At 36.2% G+C, this 19,852-nt stretch overlaps 1 protein-coding gene across 2 annotated transcripts in view; it reads right to left on the reverse strand.

The window, feature by feature from the left end:
* Window positions 1-19,852, reverse strand: part of Vps16A (vacuolar protein sorting 16) — a 156,473-nt gene that overhangs the window by 79,729 nt on the left and 56,892 nt on the right. For both annotated transcript variants that reach the window (XM_089101677.1, XM_089101676.1), the window contains 3 exons: window positions 17,981-18,108; window positions 5,808-5,977; window positions 1,731-1,977 (listed from right to left, as the gene is read on the reverse strand). In XM_089101677.1, the coding sequence (XP_088957803.1) occupies window positions 1,731-1,977; window positions 5,808-5,977; window positions 17,981-18,108 (545 nt within the window). The remainder of the gene's footprint in view (window positions 1-1,730; window positions 1,978-5,807; window positions 5,978-17,980; window positions 18,109-19,852) is intronic.

A 19,852-nucleotide genomic window follows, 5' to 3' on the forward strand; every position in this document is an offset into this window, starting at 1 on the left:
AGAAAGCGTTGTCGTAGAAACTTCAAAAAGGCCTTATTCGATTGGAAATTTAAAGGGCTAGTGCCCTTTTTAACAGTTGAAAGTGATTGGAGGGCAACTAACCCCCCTGTCACGCCCACCATTTCCCCAAACACATCCAATTCAAATTTTGGGATAGCCATATATTTATGGCTGTCTCAAGAGGTTTAAAAAAACCTCTTACCATCCAAAAGGTAAAGATCTTGGTACTTTTTTTAGAGGTTTCGGCAGTTTCTTTTTCTCGTTAAGATTAGTCAAATATTACCTGTAAATTGCACAAGCAAGTCAGAAACTAGTAGCCAACTTACCAGTTGTCTACTGTAGCCACTAATCCTCTCAATGATTTCCATCAACTATATTTAGTCAAGTTAAATATATATATATATATATATATATATATATATATATATATATATATATATATATATATATATATATATATATATATATATATATATATATATATATATATATATATATATATATATATATATATATATATATATATATATATGTATATATATATATATATATATATATATATTGAAAAACCATTGAGTATCTTCCACTAAGTTTTCCAGAGCCCAAGTTTTACCATATGAAGTAACTGTATAGAAAGCCAGTATATGATTCGCACTTTACTGAAAAAAATTCTTTTAAATGTTTTCACTTTTATAACTTCAAGAAATCAAAAATAAATTAAGATTTTAATGAATAAAAATCAGTATATGTATATTAAACTCACAATGCACATTTTTTCAGCAAATTCATTTGAATTTTTTTCAGTAAAGTACAAATTATATTCTGGCTTTTATAAAGCATAGGGTTTAGAACCCTACTTAGATTAATTTCTGCTCGTTTTGACTTATTTTAATTTCTGTTTGTTTTTTATTTCATTTATTAATTGATACTGATTTGTGGTAGTTGTATGTTTGGTAGATTATTTGATTCTACTTTTGTTCATTTTTGGTTTATTGGAATTCTTTACTTTTTGTTGAAAAACTTACTTTGTGCAAAATTTTTTTTTTTTGATTAATTAAATATAAAAGTCTATTTGATTTTCTTTAAAATGTGATCGCGAAACCAGACGAAGTACAATAAAAAGTATTTAAAAATGTAACAATAAACGCATCTAATGTTTCTTAGCAAAATTCTTACGCTGAATACAATGTGAAAAATGCGAGATGGCCACTGTGGAAACAAGAAGGCATCTGATAGAAGAATCTCCAGCTAGGATTAGATATCGGCTTGAGATATCTCATAATGTTATTTATAATCTGGGGGATATAGTAAGGGAAGGAGAAGTCGGACAGCTGGCAAGATACATGGTGAGGGTGGGAGACCGAATCTATCATTGGTCCCCCCCCAACCATAAATAGAGTTTAGTTTTTAGGGTGTAAAGGCAATGGACCTTGAACGCTGAGCCTCGAACCACTGATAGTGGTTCCACCCATCCTAAAAATAAATAATAATAATACGCTGAATACACTTTGGCTTGAATTAGACTCTATCTTTGGCAGCAGTCGGTTGCAGTGGAGCTGCTTCCCGATATTTTTAGAATTTTTTCCTTGCTAACTGTGGCGCTGGTATTTTAAAATTTGTGTTAAACTTTTGTTATAGTGCTAAAGGCCTGCTTCTACTGCTTACTTTTTTTTTAACTATTCCCAAGCTCTCTTTTATTTATAAACAGCTAAAAATAAGAAAAACAGCACCTGATACTCCTTAGCGGCTTCTAAGAGCATAGAGCCTGGTTCAATAGATCCAATTCGAAAGATGTCCAAAGTAACATTGGGTACTTTTTGAATTAGGTCATGCACATCATCAGTAAAAACACGAACGCAGTCCAGTTCCTGGACAAGGTATGTTGACGACGAATAGTAATATGTGATAAGGTTACCTTCGGTGCTAACAAGAGTGACTGAATCTTCAAGTGAGCAAACTACGGAGGTCATACCACACCTAAAAGAAAATTAAGAAAATAAAGTATCAGAAATGGTTGTAGGTTTTAAAACAAATTAAATTATTATTGTAAAAAAAAGGACAAAATAGGTAGAAGTAATTAAGGGCAAAAGCCCCGAGGTTACCTTAATTACCTTAATTCACACTTCGGAGCAAATTAAGGTCCATACTGGATCTGTTGTGCTCTGGGTCAATGATGGCAAAAATTCGTCACTGTGTTAGGGCCCAGTGATACGCCATAGGAGAGGTCTGCTGGAGAGATGCAATTTAAGCCCACTCGGTAGCGGTGGCCACGAGGTAGGATGGCCCGTAAAGACCATTATCAGTGGTATAGAGCTGACACCGCCGCACAACTGCAACTTCGGATCGAGTATGCGAGATGGTTGGGTATGACAAGCGGCATCAGCCTCCTAGCAAGACCCTCATTATGATAAAGTTGGCATCAGTCAGTAGTTGAGTGGGACGGACAGTCCCACTCATATTTCCATGGCTTGTTATTCCATTCCTTGTGAAGTCTGGATTTGAAGGACGTAGCCGTAGATGCAGTCGCCGTTTCAGATTGAAGGCTATTCCAGTCGTTGAAAACAGAGTTGGAGAAGAAATGTTGCCGCGTTTCTGTTTTAACAGAACGTTTTGACAGCTTATGTGAGTGTCTTCTTGTATGGTGCTGACTGGAATGTTTGGTAAGAGGGGGGTTATTTGGTTGTGGGTTGTACTTGTTGGTCAGCATCATATCACCACGACGGTGTCTTAAGACGAGTGTTGGCAGCTGCATGTGTTCCATTCTCTTGTTTTATTGAACATCTCGTGGGCCAGCTATGCACTTTGTGACACGCCTCTGAACTCCTTCAATTAGACTAGTATCATTTCTATAAGAAGGGGAGGTGAGACACGTACCAAAATCCAAAACGGGTCTAACTATAGCCGTATAGAGCCTTAGAAAGACTGTATGGGAGCGGCTGGTTATAGTGCGTTTGAGGAGACCAAGGCTTGAATTTGCTTTTGAAACTGCTTGTTGCCAGTGGCCGTGGAACTTCAGTTGTTCATCTATCAGCACTCCTAGATCTCTTTCTTCGGGACTTGTCTTTAGTACTAAGCTAGCCAGTGAATTGGGATCGGACATGTTGTACTGGTGACGGGGATTGTTGCTTCCAAAGTGAAGGACACTGCACTTCGATGTGTTGGATTCAAGTAGCCAGTCTTGTGCCCACATTTCGATTTTATGAAGGTCACGCTGCAGACTTTGTTGGTTTGCTGGCCCAAACAGCTTGGAGTCGTCGGCATAGAGAGTGATGTTGTTTTCTGTTCCGTTCATCATATCGTTGATGTATATAAGGAATAGGGTAGGGCCCAAGACAGTACCTTGTTTTGATCGTCAAACTATTAGTTTTCTTACTTCTCTGTTATTAGAAAAAAACACCTTGATTTTCTTTTCTCGCGCTCAGGTCTTAGTTCTCAAGCATAAATGCAAAAATAGCAAACCTTGGTCTTTAATAAAAATGAATTCTCTCTCCTTAGCTTTAACCTTAATATCAAACTACTTGCAACATAGATTAGATTAACTGTTCCTTCCATCAATGCGAGGGAATTACGAAGACTTTGATGATATTCCTGTCCAACGCTTTGCTCACCAGGCCTAACGAGTCTAATGAACGTAAAAAGTCTGAGTAGCCATCAATTCTCAGACGATCTTAAATTTTTTTTAATTTTTTGTCCACAAAATGTAAACATTAATACTTCAAAAACTCAAAGAGGGCCTTACTTGAAATCAGAAATAAAGCCTGCCGTTGATGACAGAGCATGAAAAAAACTGTTAGAATAATTTCTATTATTCCCAAAAATCCAGCACAAAATTCATAGCTTAGATTGTGCTTACAGCAGAAATATAAACTCACAAATTCTGAAAGATCTGTTGGTTAACGAGAAAATAGAAAATTTATCTATGAATTTTTTTTGAACTGTTAGAATAATTACCTTGACAATGTCTAAATAAATGAATCAAGAAAACGATCACCTCTCTAAAGTCGATTGCCGCAAATAATTTTCATTTCAATAAGTTGCATGGAAAAGTCCTAAGCCCCTCTCACCTAATATCATCGTTTTAGAAGTTTTAAAACAAATAAAATCTTATTATTATCCTGTAAAGCATCACAAGTTGCAATCAGATTTGCTGAGGTAGATAGAAACAAGAATATGTTGTAATGTGATTTCATTGTCAAAACAATGAAAAAAATGACAGGAAAGAGTACTCTTCTTATTACCTATTTTGATTTTCTATCTAAATGTTTAATAAAAAATTTAACTGTTTAAAATTCTTCAATGAATTTCGTTAGGTATCCCTATAATGAAAAAAGTCCAGCAGTGGGGCAGTGGGTTTGACCTTGCATTGCTAATACGGGTAATATGGGACCCAGAGATCGAACCCGGCTGTACATCGAAGGGCCAGCACAGGGACCTTAGTAGTCAAGAAGCGTCTTAAATCCTATTAATTACTTAGGTATTCCTCTCTAAAACTAATGCTCGGGTCATATTATAGTCGCACTTGTTGATAAAACCAAAACTGCGCACGACAACGCTCACATGCCGTTCATATTTGCACTTTGTTCCACTATGAACATTGTTCCACTTTTAAGCATAAAATTCAAGAGTCAAGAGTTATGGCACAATGTTTTGGAATTAGGAAAGCTGGAATCTTAAAATAATAGCTTTCCTATCAATAAAAGAAAATTTACTGATGAAAATGAAGTAATTACATGATGTATTAGTAGAGAACCGTAGGGACTAAATTAGTGTCAGTACAGGCTTTTCCAACCAATTTCTCGCCACTTTAATTTTTTTACTTTTGCAATAAAAATGGAACGTTAAAATCAAGAAAAACTCCATATCTTTCATGAAACTTGGCTTGTTTATCGACATATGTGACTATGGCGTGGCTCCAGCAAAATATCCAACCTAAATCCTAGTAATAAATCCTTGTTTTTTAAGTATTATACCTGTAGACGAAACTACAAAATTCAGGAACGATATGCGTTTTTCCTTGATTTCAACGACCAACTTGTACTAGAGAAGCGGAAAATTAAAATGATAAGACATTGGTTTAAAAGCTTCTATCAACAATAATTTGTTCCCAATAATTTGACATCTTACACATAGGAAAAACGCTATTCCAAGCTTTCATTTCTTTTAAATTAAAAAAATTATGCCTCAAATCTTCACTCAGATTGGTCAATCATCAACTTTTAACTTAGGGTTGGTGGTACCCGGGAGAAAATTAATTACAGCGTCCTCCTCCTGACTCAAATATAAGCAAAAATGCATAATCAAAGTAAAAAACTGTATCAAAGTGGACAACCCCTAATTGTGGCATCCCCCCAATCTATGGCACCCGGTGCAGCAGTCCCGATTACACCCTCCCTTTGAACGACTCTAAACTCAACAACGGGATTGAATTTAATATGCCCCAGAAATACTCTATTTAAACAGGTAAGTTAACCCACTTCATTCAGTTAGTTAGCCATCTTTATAATTGTGTAAATAATTTTGTTAACTATTAAACTTGTTTTAAGATGCAATATCACTTTTTAATTTTCAGCAAAAACTTACGCAAAAATTGATGTGATCTAATATTGTGATAGTGGCTGGCCAATAACTTTTAACTATATTCGGCGCCAACCACTATTAAATCTTACTGTTTATAAATAAAGTAGTAGGGATAATAAGCAGTCAAGGAATTGACTTGGAATGAATGAAAAAAGGCTGATTTTTTCTTTTTTTTATCGTACCAGAGAACAGCTAAACTTTTGGTGATTCTCATATGTAAGTAACCTTACCATGCAATTTGTCTAACTGCACTATCCTTAAGTGCTATTTCACAGTATTTATCTTTCAAGTCAGATGAGCCGATCCAAAGAGTGCCATTTTCTGTTGCCATTGCTACACTGTCTCCCATTCGTGAAAATGCAGCTTGAATTATTTTACCAAAATCGTTGATTTCAGGATACTAAAAAATGAAGTCAAATAACAAAAGAGATCCTAAACATGTATTAATTAGAAATGCCTCTTAGTGATTATTTTTCCAGAGTAGGAAAAAAATGTTTTCTAACACATTCACAAAATCTATTTACAATTTCTTCTAAATATTCAAACATAATCTTTTCGTATATAAAAAAAAATATGAAAATTGTAAACTTTCAGAAAATAACTTTTTCTCTCTCTAATTAGTCGTTAAATTAGTTCAATAAAATTGCTTATCATATTTCTTTCATCTTTATTATTATTTTATAATACAAATCTTCAGCCTCCCTAGTTGTCTTTTTTTAAGGTTTATAGAATTCTGCCGAATTTTCTGCAGAAATCAGGAAATTTGCTAAATTTCTGCCAATTCTGCTAAATTTCTGTCGAAGTTTTTGCCTTCGGCGGAAACTACCGAATGCCAAAAAAGTTGGGAGGAGGTGCACCCCCCCCTAGGGACGCCCCTGGTTGAAGATATCCAGAAAATGGCAAATGGAGATTGATTTTTAGCAATAAGGAAAAACTAGAGCCACTTCAAATTCAATAGTTCAAGAGGCTGCTGAGGAACTTAATCATAAAAAAGGGAATAGATATATAGATATTTATTGAAAAACAAAAGCCTCTTTGGGCCATGGCAAAAAACAAACACAGTTACATATATAGTCAAAACACATGATAATAACATATATAACAATAACTAAACATAGCCCATAGCAAATGAAATAAATAAAATAACAAAACAATTGCAGCACAAACGCACACATAATACTATAAAACTGACTCACATAATTACACACAATATCAAACACACAATAATAATAATAATAATCGTGTATTCAAAAGCCTTTATACAGGGCCATATACACTATACATCAAATGTAACAGGAAAACAAAAGTAAAGCTCCCTTCAGCCTTCTTTTTCCAAACCATAACAAATCTTCTTCACAATAGTTCCTTTCTTATCTTTAGTGCCTGATCCACAAATCTATATAATCTACACATGAGGCTAGGTACCGTCAGAGACAACATGCCCCGAAGTGAAAAATTACTTTTCCCCAAAATACCCTCCCTCAAATCAGTAAGCCCCTGGCACCGGCACAGAAAATGGTCCAGATTTTCCACTTCAATATTACAAATGGGACACGTGTACCTAGACGCCGGTAACCCCTTACCTCTCTCAAATACTTTACTCCTCCATCTTAAAGGCAAACAGTTGGCCCGCAGCTGCAACCAATAAGACAAATACTTACTTGGAAAATTAAATTTAACGTAGATCTCCGGTCCAAACACCCTTTTCACTTCCTTATAAACACTTAATGTCTCGGATCTCTCAATTTCATTCCCCCATTTCTGTATCTCCTGATCTTCTAATCTTTGTTTAACTATTCCTATTGAATCAATCAGACTATTAGCGGGGCCTCTACCATCATTCCATATATATGACAATCCTAATCTGTCTAATAAGGATTTAACCCTAAACGGCCAAGACCTCTTGCGCCTTGAAGCAAGTAGCTCTTCATAGGCCTCTCTAATAAGTTTACCTCGTGGTACCTGCAGTAACTTCATCCAAAATCTAATTACCTGAACTAGTCAATGTTTACGCAGTGCAAAAAGCCATTGCTCCCTTTTCAAAAACTGGGTATGCGTTGCTCTATGAAGGATAAGAAGCTTTTTGTAATAATGTAAGTGCACAGTCACCAGTTGTCTGCTACTTCCATTCCCCGGAATTCCTCACAAAAGTGAATAACTGGCATAATCTTTGTTAAAAATATCTTCTTATGCATTGCTAGACTTTTAATACCCATAACTGTACCATTCCTAAAAACCGTCGATATAGGCGCTTTCCCCCTTTTTAATGACTCTTTAATGTGGGCACAACAACTACCACTATTTTGAAATACAAAACCTAAATATTTTTAAGTTTGAACTATCTTTATTTCATATTCTTTAAATATAAACTTAACATTACTTTCTTTATCATTTATTTTGCCAAAATTTCTGTCTTCTTGACATTAAGTTGGAGCTTTTTCAGATCTAAGTAATCTGCAACAAGATCTAACAAAATCTGTAATTCCTGGGCAGACTTAGCTACCAGTACGCTATCATCAGCGAAAAGCAAAACTGAAAATAATTTTGAGCCAAGACCCATTGTCGGAGCCCACCTTCTTTCCAAAAACTCAACTAAATCATTTATAAATATAGAAAACAAACGGGGGGAAAGAGCACTACCTTGTTTTACCCGTATATAGTTTCTATATACTTTAGAAAAATCCTGATCTATTACCTTCACTACAACCTTAGTTCTGCAATACATGCTAGTAACTAACCTCAGGAAAACACTAGGTAATCTTATGCTTCTAAGGGTATCTACCAAAATCACCCTCTCAATATTATCAAAAGCCTTTTTTAGGTCTAAAAAAGCTACATGTAGATGGCTATTCCCTGTTCCATACTTATTTACTAAAGTTCTAAGCCCAAACGCCCTATCTGCTGTACTATAACCTTTCCTAAATCCTCCTTGCTCTTCATTTATAATCTTATTTTTATCTAACCACCTATCTAGCCTCCTATCTAAAATTTTCTCTAACACTTTACTAAAAACTGGTGCTAGAGCTATGGGCCCATAGTTATCATTCGAGCTAGGGTCCCCCTTCTTAAAAAGCGGTATAACAACTGAAGTCTTCTATACTTCTGGCCACTTACCTGTAGATACAATACTATTAAATGCTATAACTAATATCGACAAAAACACCGACAAAAATTTCTTAACCACCCAGGCTGGTATCCCATCCAAACCTGGTGCTGAACCTCCTTTCATCTTACTAACTACTTCTCTAACCTCCTCTCTTGTTACTTCCCCTACTAATTCATAATCATTCTCCTGCAGCGGGAAAATACTTTCACCTGAACATGACGACTGACTATCCTCTTCTAGCCCTTCACAGTCTCCTTCTAAATTCTCAAAATAACCAGGCCACGACTCCAGTGAAGGAGTTCGACCTAAAATATTAGCTCTTTCCTTTCTCATTCTACTCCAAAAATCTTTAACATTCCCTAGTGTAAAACCCTCCATCATCTTTTTCCTTACTAAACTATCCCATTACCGACTTTTCCTCTTCAGCAATTTCTTATATTCCCTATTCTTAACTCTATAAAAATTCAACGCTTCTAACCACAATTCTTCATCCTGGCACTGTCTAAAAATTTCTAGTTCTTTTTCTACCTCGTGCTTTAAGCTTCTACATTTCCCACAATAATATCATTTATATCCTAATTTAACTTTCCTCTCTACAGCTTTACTTGACCACTGGTGCACAAACTCACATAACTCGGCAAGGACTTCCTCAGCACCGCAATCTAGATTTCTAATCTCCTCTAATCTATCCATTACTTCCGGTCTCGCTATTATCTCAATCATATTATCAATATCTAAAAAAGGGAATATGTTTAATCGTTTTTATAGACCAATCGTATAAGATAGATAGATAGATAGATAGATATTTATTGCAATAAAAGCCACTTTGGGCCATGGCAAAAAAAGGAAAATCACACAAAATAATAGCACATGATTATAACACTCATAGCAAAGTATGGTAGCCTACATAACAATAACAACGCAAAGTTACAAAACATTACAAAAACATAATAAAGCACACGATACCATTAAACTAACATAAATAGATAGATGTATGTTATATCTATCAAGGGCCATGACTACAAAAATAACAAACAAGAAAACAACTTACACACATACAACAATACTTTCCACACTCACCCCACCCCTTTTACAAAAATCTATCTCTATGTGACATACCCAATTTTATATACTTTGCTATCATTCTTATTGTCCCATAATTTTTTGATCCCATTACTGAAACCAACCACTCACTTGTCCCCACATTAACAAAAAATAATTCTTTCCTTAAATCCTGTAATTCGGGACAAAGGGCCGTGAAGTGAAGCAGATCCTCACCATTTTCTCCGCACATAGGGCATGAGTAAGGACCGTCCTTTACCCTTACCCTCCCTGATTATTTCCTCCTTTCTCCAAGTGCCAGAAAATTACCCCTCCCTGATATATACCACATAATTTCTTCACTATTTAAACCCGCTTTAAAATAATTATCATATCCCCAGACCTCCTTCCATTGCCGGTAAATGTCGAGGGACACCGAGGCTGCGACTTCACAATGCCATTTCTGAATCTGCTGATCTTCAAGCACTCCCTTTACTAGTTTTGCTACATTTCCTACTTCCAGCCCTATCCCCTTCCCTTCATTCCAAACACCTGATAACCCACAACTATTTAAGATTGATTTTACCTGGGAAGCCCATGAACATTTCCTTCTATCCTGCAACACCTCCAGATCAGCTGCATTTACTAACCTATTATTCTGTAAACCAATCACCTTTTCCCAGTATCCTATCATTCTAACCAATCTTTTTACCCTCAATGAAAACAATCCTAGATCACCCTTTAACACCAGATTATTAAATTTCCCGCCTAGCCCTAAAAGTCTCCTGAAATGTCCTAAATAAATTCTCTCTATTTTTTCCCCTTTTTCAAAACCCCAAACTTCCCCACCGTAACTCAATGTTGGGCCTACCTTCGTCTTAAATATTCTCTTCTGTAGCTTAATATCTGCCGGTCCTAGATGCCTAAGGGGACTCTTCAATAACGCCCATGAAGCCTTATGACCCTTCCAACTCGCTATTTGCACCTGATCACTCCATTTCCCTGAACTTGTGAACTTACATCCCAAATAAATATAATCCTTAACTTCTTTCATCTCTTTCCCTTTAAAATAAAACTTATTCTTTTCCCTTTCATCATTTCCAAAAACTAATATAACTGATTTTTCAATATTTAAAACTAATTTTTTACTCTCCAGATAACTATCCAAAATCTCTAACATCTTTTGCAAATCCAGAGCCGATTTCGCAAGCAATACTATGTCATCCGCAAATAATAAACAAAACAGCTCCAGCGACATTAATTTTAACATAGGGACATTTCTATTTCTAAAATACTGCTCAATATCATTAATAAAAAGAGAAAACAAACGCCGTGTCAGAGTGCATCCCTGTTTGAGGCCTACATTACTTAAAACTGGCCTAGAATAAGAAATACCTACCTTCACTACTAGTTTAACCACCTCATACATTTTCATTATAACTTCTACTAACCTAATTGGCATTCCTAATTTCACCAACACCACTTTCAACAAACTCCTTGAAACTTCGTCAAATGCTCCCCTAATGTCCAAAAACGCCGTATATAGCCTATTTTTCCAATACCTCGTATATTTACTAGCTAAAGCCTGTAAACAAAATATTTGATCAATTGTACTATAGTTTTCCCTAAACCCTGCCTGACATTCAATTAATATGCCTTTATAATTCAACCATTTATCCATCCTACTAGAAAGGACTCTAAAAAATAGCTTACTGATAGAACTTCCTAAACTTATCCCCCTATAGTTCTTGTGTAGGTTTGTTTCTCTTTTCTTAAATAATGGGATCATAATCGATATCTGCCAATTTTTTGGCCATAGAGGTGTACTTAGAATTGCTGAGAATATAAATGCAAGCACTGGCAGTATCCATGCTCTTGACCATTTCAGCAGCTTAGTTGGTACTCCGTCGATGCCCGGTGTTGACTTCCCTCTCATGCTTTTCAAGGCGTGCCATATTTCCTCCTGTCCAACCGGTTCCAGTAGTTTAGCGTCCTCTGAATCCAACTCAAAATCGGCTGTTTCTTCTAAACTATTCATCTCCTCATCAGCTCTCTCTTCGTCTTCTTCGGAGTATATCTCTTTATATTTTTGTTCTAAGTATTCTGGCCAGGTATCGGCGTGAGGGACTGAATCAGTCAACCTTATATTTTCTGTTGATTTCCTAATTAACTTTCAGAACTCCGTTGTATCATTCACGCTAAATTTCTCCAGTATGTTTTTGCTCTCTTCCTCTTCAGAACGTCTCTTCTTCAACTTAAGTAGCCTCTTATATCCCCTTCGCTTGTCCCTAAAAACCTGCAAATTATTTTCCAGATCAACTGTACTACTAGCCTTAAGCAACCTAAAAGCTACTAAAACCTCCTTCTTCTTTTCCTCACAATCCTTATCAAAAAAACTCTTCAAACCAGTACTTCTACCATTTTTTCTCCTGCATACCACCTTAGTTCCAATCTTATACAAAACCCCCGACAAAAAATCAACAGAACCTGCTATATCCCCTTCCCTTGCCATATCCTCACTCTTCTGAATAAATGAATCCAGCCCTCTGTCTTCAACTAGTACCTTTTTCCACTTCTCCTCACTATCATTATCAAACCTTAAACCTTCCCTCTAATCAAGCTCATTACCCATCTTTCCCTTAGCCCCAAACTTCTTTTTCCGGCTCTCAGCCCATCCTCCCCCTCCTAATTCAACCCTAATAGGCATGTGATCCGACCCAGCCAGCGCCATCACCTCAAAATCCACACAACAAGAAAGAAGCCCCAGACTAACAACCCCATAATCTATAACACTTGGAGATCTACCCGAAAAACATGTAAAATCCCCCACTCCTTTATCCTTCCCTGTCCTCCCATTCAAAATAACCAAATTCTGCTTACCACAAAAATCCAATAATTTTTTCCCCCAATTATTCTTTCTCCGATGACCGTCCTTACTCGTCCTCCTCCTAACCGATGGCTCAATCATATAAACTCCATTAGTTTTTTCTAGTTCGAGATCCACCTCCTCCTTACGGGCTCCTTCGTCCTCTCTTGTATATCCGTTAAAATCCCCTAGAAAAATAAAGTAATCGGATGGAAACTGTTCTGAAAAACGATTCAAGTCATTTTCTAATATCTCCCAGGTATCCTCATCACTAAAAGTGCTAGTTTCCGGCGGTAAATACACTGAACAAAAGATAAACGAGTTACTACCTAAAGATACTGGCACCCATACTAGATTACTAGAAACACTTTTCAACCGAGATAAATTTCGGCATCTATTCGTTATCAATAATGCCACTCCTCCATAAGTTCTACCATTCTGCGATCGCTTTCTTTGTGATCCGAAATAAGAAAAACCTTCTATTCTCTCCTCTTTTTCCAGCCACATTTCTACTAATGATACAACTGAAAAATCACAACATTTAAGAAGACACTCTAATTTAAGATACGAAAAGCCCTGAACATTCCAATGCGCTAAATCACACTCGTAAATTGCGCCATGGCCCTGCTTATCCTATCCACTATTTGAGCCAATGGGTTGTGACGAGTTAAATAGCCGCCTAGGCTCCATTTTATTAGGGTCGTCAGCTCTAACCGACTTGCTCTTCTGTCTTAGGCGGTCATCTGGGATAATAATTTGTTGGCTGTTACGTTTGGGAGCCCCCACAGGCCCGACAAAAGTTGATGTGGATCCTTTTTTAATAACAGGAGTTTCACTGTTCATCCCATTTATTTCGTTATCACTACTAAGCTCCTCCACTACACTAAAGAAAGATTGAATTGAGGATGAAGATCCAGAACGCGATCTTGAATTGCAAGGTTCTTCCAGGTTGAACCGATTATTTTCAGAAACCAAACTCTTTCCTAAACTTTTTTGTGGCACTGATAAAGACCCAGGTTCACGGTGAAACTTTTGCCCAAAATTTTCCTTAAAATGGGTCATGGTACTCGCCGATGACTCTATATTAGGGGAATTCGTAACCTCAACTACAGACTGCTTATCAAAGCTATACGTAAAACACTGTTGACCAATATATAACTTTGTCCCTCTTAGTCTTGCTTCTCTATTTTCTCCTCTAGCCCGTTCAAGAAAAGGCTTTATGTGGTTACGAATAGACAATTCACGCTTTGTATAATCGGGACTAACACCAAGACCCGCCCTTTTCAGGTGCCCACTTGAACGCAATATAGTATCACGAATGTAGCCACTTGTAAACTTAACCCGCACCGGTCACGTGCCTTGTTTAGCGTTTAGCCGAAAAATGTCTCTAATGTCCATCATTTTCAGCCCTAAATTTGGCACATGTAAGTTGAGTGCTCTCATTACATCTTCTCCTAACGAAGAACCTTTGTTTGTAGGATCGAAATTATACAGGACCAAATTACACTTTTTAGACTCATTTTCTAGTCTTTGCAATTTTACGTTAGTAGCCGACATTTCAGCTTTCAAACTTAGGTAATCATTCTTCAATTGTGACGTATCCTCCGAGAAATTCTCTACTGTCGAATCAATTCGCGACGAAATAGCAGATAGGTCGTTTCTCAGTTCTTGAACCTGCGATGAAACTATTTCTATTCCGTTCAATTTTCGATTAATTTCTTGTAGAGTTTCAGAAAAATTAACAGAAGTCATAATTAATCCGGAAATATAGTTATAATAATTAGAAAGATTGCTTATCTTTCTTTGAGGGCCGAGCCTCACAAATGCATCCGAGTGACTATTCCAGTGCCTGTAATTATTCACACAAAATTTCTACTTAACATAGCAAGTCTTATAAAGTAAGATTTCCACTTAACATGACAATGGAAACATTCTTGTCAATTAGAACTGGTTTTTCAAGTTATTTCACAGCCTGTGTACTTAGATGTAAGCGGAATGAATGAGCGGAATAAGATCAGCTTGCGGAGCTTTAGGCTCCGCAAGCGGTTCCTTTCTTTTTTTATTAAATAAAAAAAACAAGTTTTTTAAACTGAAAGTAAGGAGCGACATTAAAACTTAAAACGAACAGAAATTATTCCGTATATGAAAGGGGCTGTCCCCTCCTCAACACCTCGCTCTTTACGCTAAAGTTTTTTATTGTTTCAAAAAATAAAGTTATGTGACAGAATCAAACTTTAGCGTAAAGAGCGAAGTGTTGAGGAGGGACAGCCCCTTTCATATACGGAATAATTTCTGTTCGTTTTAAGTTTTAATGTCGCTCCTTACTTTCAGTTTAAAAAACTTGTTTTTTTTTATTTAATTTCTGATCGTTTTTTAGTTAATGCAGCTTTTATTTTGGCTCGCCGTCACTGAATAAGTAAACAAAATTTGCATAAAAATTTTACTTTTCTTTTGCTAAATGGCCGATGAAATGGCCGATGAAAATTCCCTTCCCCATGCAAAATTCCTCTATGGAAAGATCCTCCCATGTAAACCCCTCCCCCAGCTCCCCCCCTACCAGAAAAATCCACCCGGAAAATGTCTGTATACTTCGCAATAACCTATACTCTATGTAAACAATAGGCCCTGCCCCTCCCCCAGCCAATCCCGTTTTATAGAGTTTCGGTTATGAAGGGGCTGTCCCCTCCTCAACGCCTCGCTCTTTACGCTAAAGTGTTTTTATTGTTTAAAAAAATAGAGTTGTGAGAAAGTCAAACTTTAGCGTAAAGAGCGAGGCGTTGAGGAGGGGACAGCCCCCTTCATATACGGAATAATTTCTGTTCGTTTCAAGTTTTAACGTCGTTCCTTACTTTCAGTTAAAAAAATTTGTTTTTTTTATTTAATTTTTGAACGTTTTTGAATTAATGCAGGTTTTGATTTTGGCTCACCGTACATGAATAATTAAAACAAAATTTGCATATTATATTTGGTTAAATGGCTTTCTCGAAACTTGTTTAATTTTATTTACGAACGTTTTTATTAGCAATAAATATACGTAACTTAGAATTAACTTACGTAACGAACTTCTATATTCATAAATTTTTAACACGTATATTAGGGGGTTCGCCCCCTAGTCAATACCCTGCTCTTTAAACTATAGTTCGAATTTTTTTTCCAGTTCTTTAAAAATGACCTCTTAATCACAATCAGTTGATCAGTTGAAAAACTTGTTTTTTTTATTTAATTCCTGATCTTTTTCTTTAATAATGCTGGGAAATCCGGCGCCCCCTTCATAGCAATGTCCCTTCCCCCATGACAACTTCCATCATGGAAAGATCCTTCCATATCGCCCCCGCCCCACTCCTTCCCCCACCTCCCAGAAAAAATCTCCTCTGAAAAAGTCTGTATACGTCCCAATAACCAATACTATATGTTAACATTGAGTAAAGTTCATAACTTTCAGCCCTCCCCCTGGGGACTTTGGGGGATCAAGTCATCCTAAAAGACATTTTTATCATATTTTCGACCATGCTGAACAAAATGGCTATCTCAAAATTTTGATCGGGTGACTTTGGGAAAACAATGAGCGTGGGAGGGGGCCGAGTTGCCCTCAATTTTTTTTTGTCACTTAAAAAGGGAACTAGAACTTTTAATTTCCGTTCCAATGAGCCCTCCCACAATATTCTAGGACCACTGGGTCGATACGATCACCCCTGGGAAAAAGAAAAAAAAACAAAAAAAAAAAAAAAAACAAACAAAAAAATAAACACGCACCCGTGATCTTTCTTCTGGCAAAAAATGGAAAATTCCACATTTTTGTAGATAGGAGTTTGAAAACTCTACAGTAGGGTTTTCTGATACGCTGAATATGATGGTGTGATTTTCATTAAGGTTCTATAATTTTTAGGGGGTCTTTCTCCCTTTTTTTTGAAAATCAGCCAAATTTTCTCAGGCACGTAACTTTTGATGGGTAAGATTAAACTTAATGAAACTTACATATTTGAAATCAGAATTAAAATCTGATCCTTTTGATGTATCTATTGGTATCAAACTCCCGTTTTTTAGATTTTCGGTTACCATTGAGCCGGGTCGCTCCTTACTTACAGTTCGTTACCACGAACTGTTTGATTATACGCTATAGGTAGCCTTGAAATAAATTTGCCAGCAAGATGGCAACAAGTAATTTTGAAAACTGGAAAATATGCACCAGACGAAGTTACATTATATTTTAAGTCGTACGAATATACGTCTATGCTCAAAACAAGTTACCAATGAATCAGCCTTTTAAGCGCTTAAGTTTTAATTTTTAATGTCTTCTTAAGCCGTGCTACCTGGAAAATAGGTCAGTAATAGCTTTACAAGCTTTTGTCAATGAATCAAGGTTTATTAAAATAATTAATTATAGGCGCTCATTCTTGCGAAGTTTACAAATACTAGAGTTAAAGACAGGGGGCGTCATTTGGGGGGGGGAGTAAGGGGGCAGTTGCCCCCAATAATGTGGAGAAAAAATATTATATATTCCATGCTCCTTGACTATCCGGATATAGACCCCTCTTGCCCCCCCCCCCCCCCAATAAAAATTCTGGAGATTCGCCCCTGGTTAAAGATACTAGTGTTTCAACTGGACACCTGCAGTTGTAAGCGCAGACCTTAAATAATTTCTAAGATCTCATTACCTTGGAATTTATTAACAAAATGAAAATATAGAAGCATAACAAACACATAAAACTGTTGGTTCAGACATTGAATGAAGTAAAAACCCAAATATTTCGACGTCAAATCTGAAAACCTTTATCCGCAAAAAAATTAAGAAAGAACAAGAAGCAGACGAACAGCTAAAACATAAAATAAACATCACAAAACATAGAAACTGCATAGTCAACGCTGTAGCATTATCTTCTATTTTTTTTTTTTTTCCCCCAGGCGCTTTATTTGGAGTAGGTGATCGTAAAAACTTGAGGGGGATTTAATTGGAAATTGACAGTTGTACAGCCCTTTTCAACAGTCGAAAGTGATTGAAGGGCAACGAACCCCCTACCGTGCACTTTTTTTGTTACCCGGCCTCCTTGTAACCCACAAGACATCCGATAAGTCACCGCTACCCCCCGTTTTAGGTATGTTTGCTCAATGTTTTTTTTTTTTTTCACCTTCATTAAAAAAAAACAAAATAAAATTCCTTGCCCCCCTCCCACTACATTTTCGTGAATTGGCGCTGCTGCCTAAAATTACCTTAAATATTTTAACAATAAAAAAGAAAGAAAAAAAATCAAACATGTCCTACTTTCCTAATTGTTAGCGCTTCAATGTAAGGTTGCAATTTTCGACAAATGAATAGGTCCTTTTATATTCAGATTAGACAGACTAGTTACTAGTGTTAGTTCATACTACCTTCACTGCTTTTTATGAATTACCTTCTGAAATGTGGCTGTATCACTTGGATTAAGAAGAAATATGTCCTTATTATTGGCAACAAATACGACCGTGTTTTGACTATCATCATTAGCAAAAGCGGACCAGCAGCTTGGAAGGGAAGTCAATCCTACGAATAATAAAGAATATTAATACTCATCAAAAAGAAAGAAATGATAAATTGAAAAAAAATACAGAGGGAAAGATGGGTATAAATTATAAGATCTTGTTCCAATCATACGTTGATTAGAACAAGAAAAAAGACCGCTTAGAACACATTGATTCTGAGGTCTAACTATTACATGCTACGTAATCCAACTACCTATGCAAAACAAATACCTAGATAAGAAAACGTTAATTCTGATTTCGTTTCTCTGCTCGTAAGACATTATTAAAGGGCGTCCTCTTTTTCTAAAGCAAAATAAAACAAATTGATCTTGCTTCAGATTTAAGTTTATTTTTACTTATTTCCTATTTACTGACTTAGTATGCTATCCAAGATGCGACATAGTATCCAAGAGGGGCGGTGAGATCTCCTGTGTTTTATTTTACTTTAGTTTACTTAGTTTATTTTTTTCTGAACGTATGTATTAATTTTAGTTCCTAAAAAGAACGCAAGAGTCAGTCATATTAAAATCCCGCAGCATGTGATTTTTTAGACTAGTCTCAAGGTTGATTTTAACAAATCTCTGTATTTTAAACTGCAGTTTAAAAGCATAAACATGAAGTAAGAATTCTTGACGTTTCTTTCCTTTCTGTCCTTCTATTCTTCCCCTGATTCTCCGAAAATGGTCGTCAAATAAAAGTTAAAATTTATAAATAGAGAATAGAGTTTGCAATGCTAGAACTGCTTTTTTTCGCATTGTGTTAATTTTAAGAACTTTAAAAATTATTTATTGACCTTTCGACCTCACTTTTTTTTTATTATGTTTGTTAGTTTTTATCATTTTCTACCTGTTTAGGTTAGTCGTACCTTCAATGTTGTTCTGTTTTTATCTTTAGACGGTTTTTAGATTTAATTAATTGGGAATAACATTTCAACAAAAGAAGTTTTTCGAAGAAAAGTAAAGAGCGACATGAAACCAAAGATGAGCGAAAATACAGCGAAATAATTTATCAAGCGTAAAAATACCAAATACTCCCATGAATAAACAAATGAAACCAAAAACGAACATAAATCACACAGTTCGTGGTAACAAACTGTAAGTAAGGAGCGACCCGGCTCAATGGTAACCGAAACTGTAGAAAACGGAGTTTTGATACCAATAGATACATCAAAAGACTCATATTTTTATGCTGATTTCAAATATATAGGTTTCTTCAAGTTTAGTCCTACCCATCAAAAGTTACGCGCCTGAGAAAATTTAGCTAATTTTAGAAAAAAGGGGGAAAGACCCCCTAAAAGTTTTAGAACCTTAATGAAAATCACACCATTATATTCAGCGTATCAGAGAACCTTACTGCAGAGGTTTCAAGCTCCTATCTGCAAAAATGTGGAATTTTGTATTTTTTGCCAGAAGAAAGATCACGGATGCGTGTTTATTTGTTGTTTTTTCCCCAAGGGTGATTTTATCGACCCAGTAGTTCTAGAATGTCGTGGGAGGGCTCATTAGAACAAAATTAAAAGTTCTAGTGCCCTGTTTAAGTGACCAAAACATGGAGGGCAACTAGGCCCCCTCCCACGCTCATTTTTTTCTCAAAGTCACCCAATCAAAATTTTGAGATAGCCATTTTGTTCAGCAGGGTCGAAAATATGATAACTATGTCTTTTATGATGACTTAATCCCCCGAAGTCGCCGGGGGGAGGGCTGAAAGTTATGAACTTTACCCAATGTTAACATATAGTATTGGTTATTGGGAAATATACAGACGTT

Source organism: Artemia sp. Qi Xiang Cuo, chromosome 15 (assembly GCF_049724085.1).
Source record: "Artemia sp. Qi Xiang Cuo chromosome 15, ASM4972408v1, whole genome shotgun sequence".
NCBI lineage: Eukaryota > Metazoa > Arthropoda > Branchiopoda > Anostraca > Artemiidae > Artemia > Artemia sp. Qi Xiang Cuo.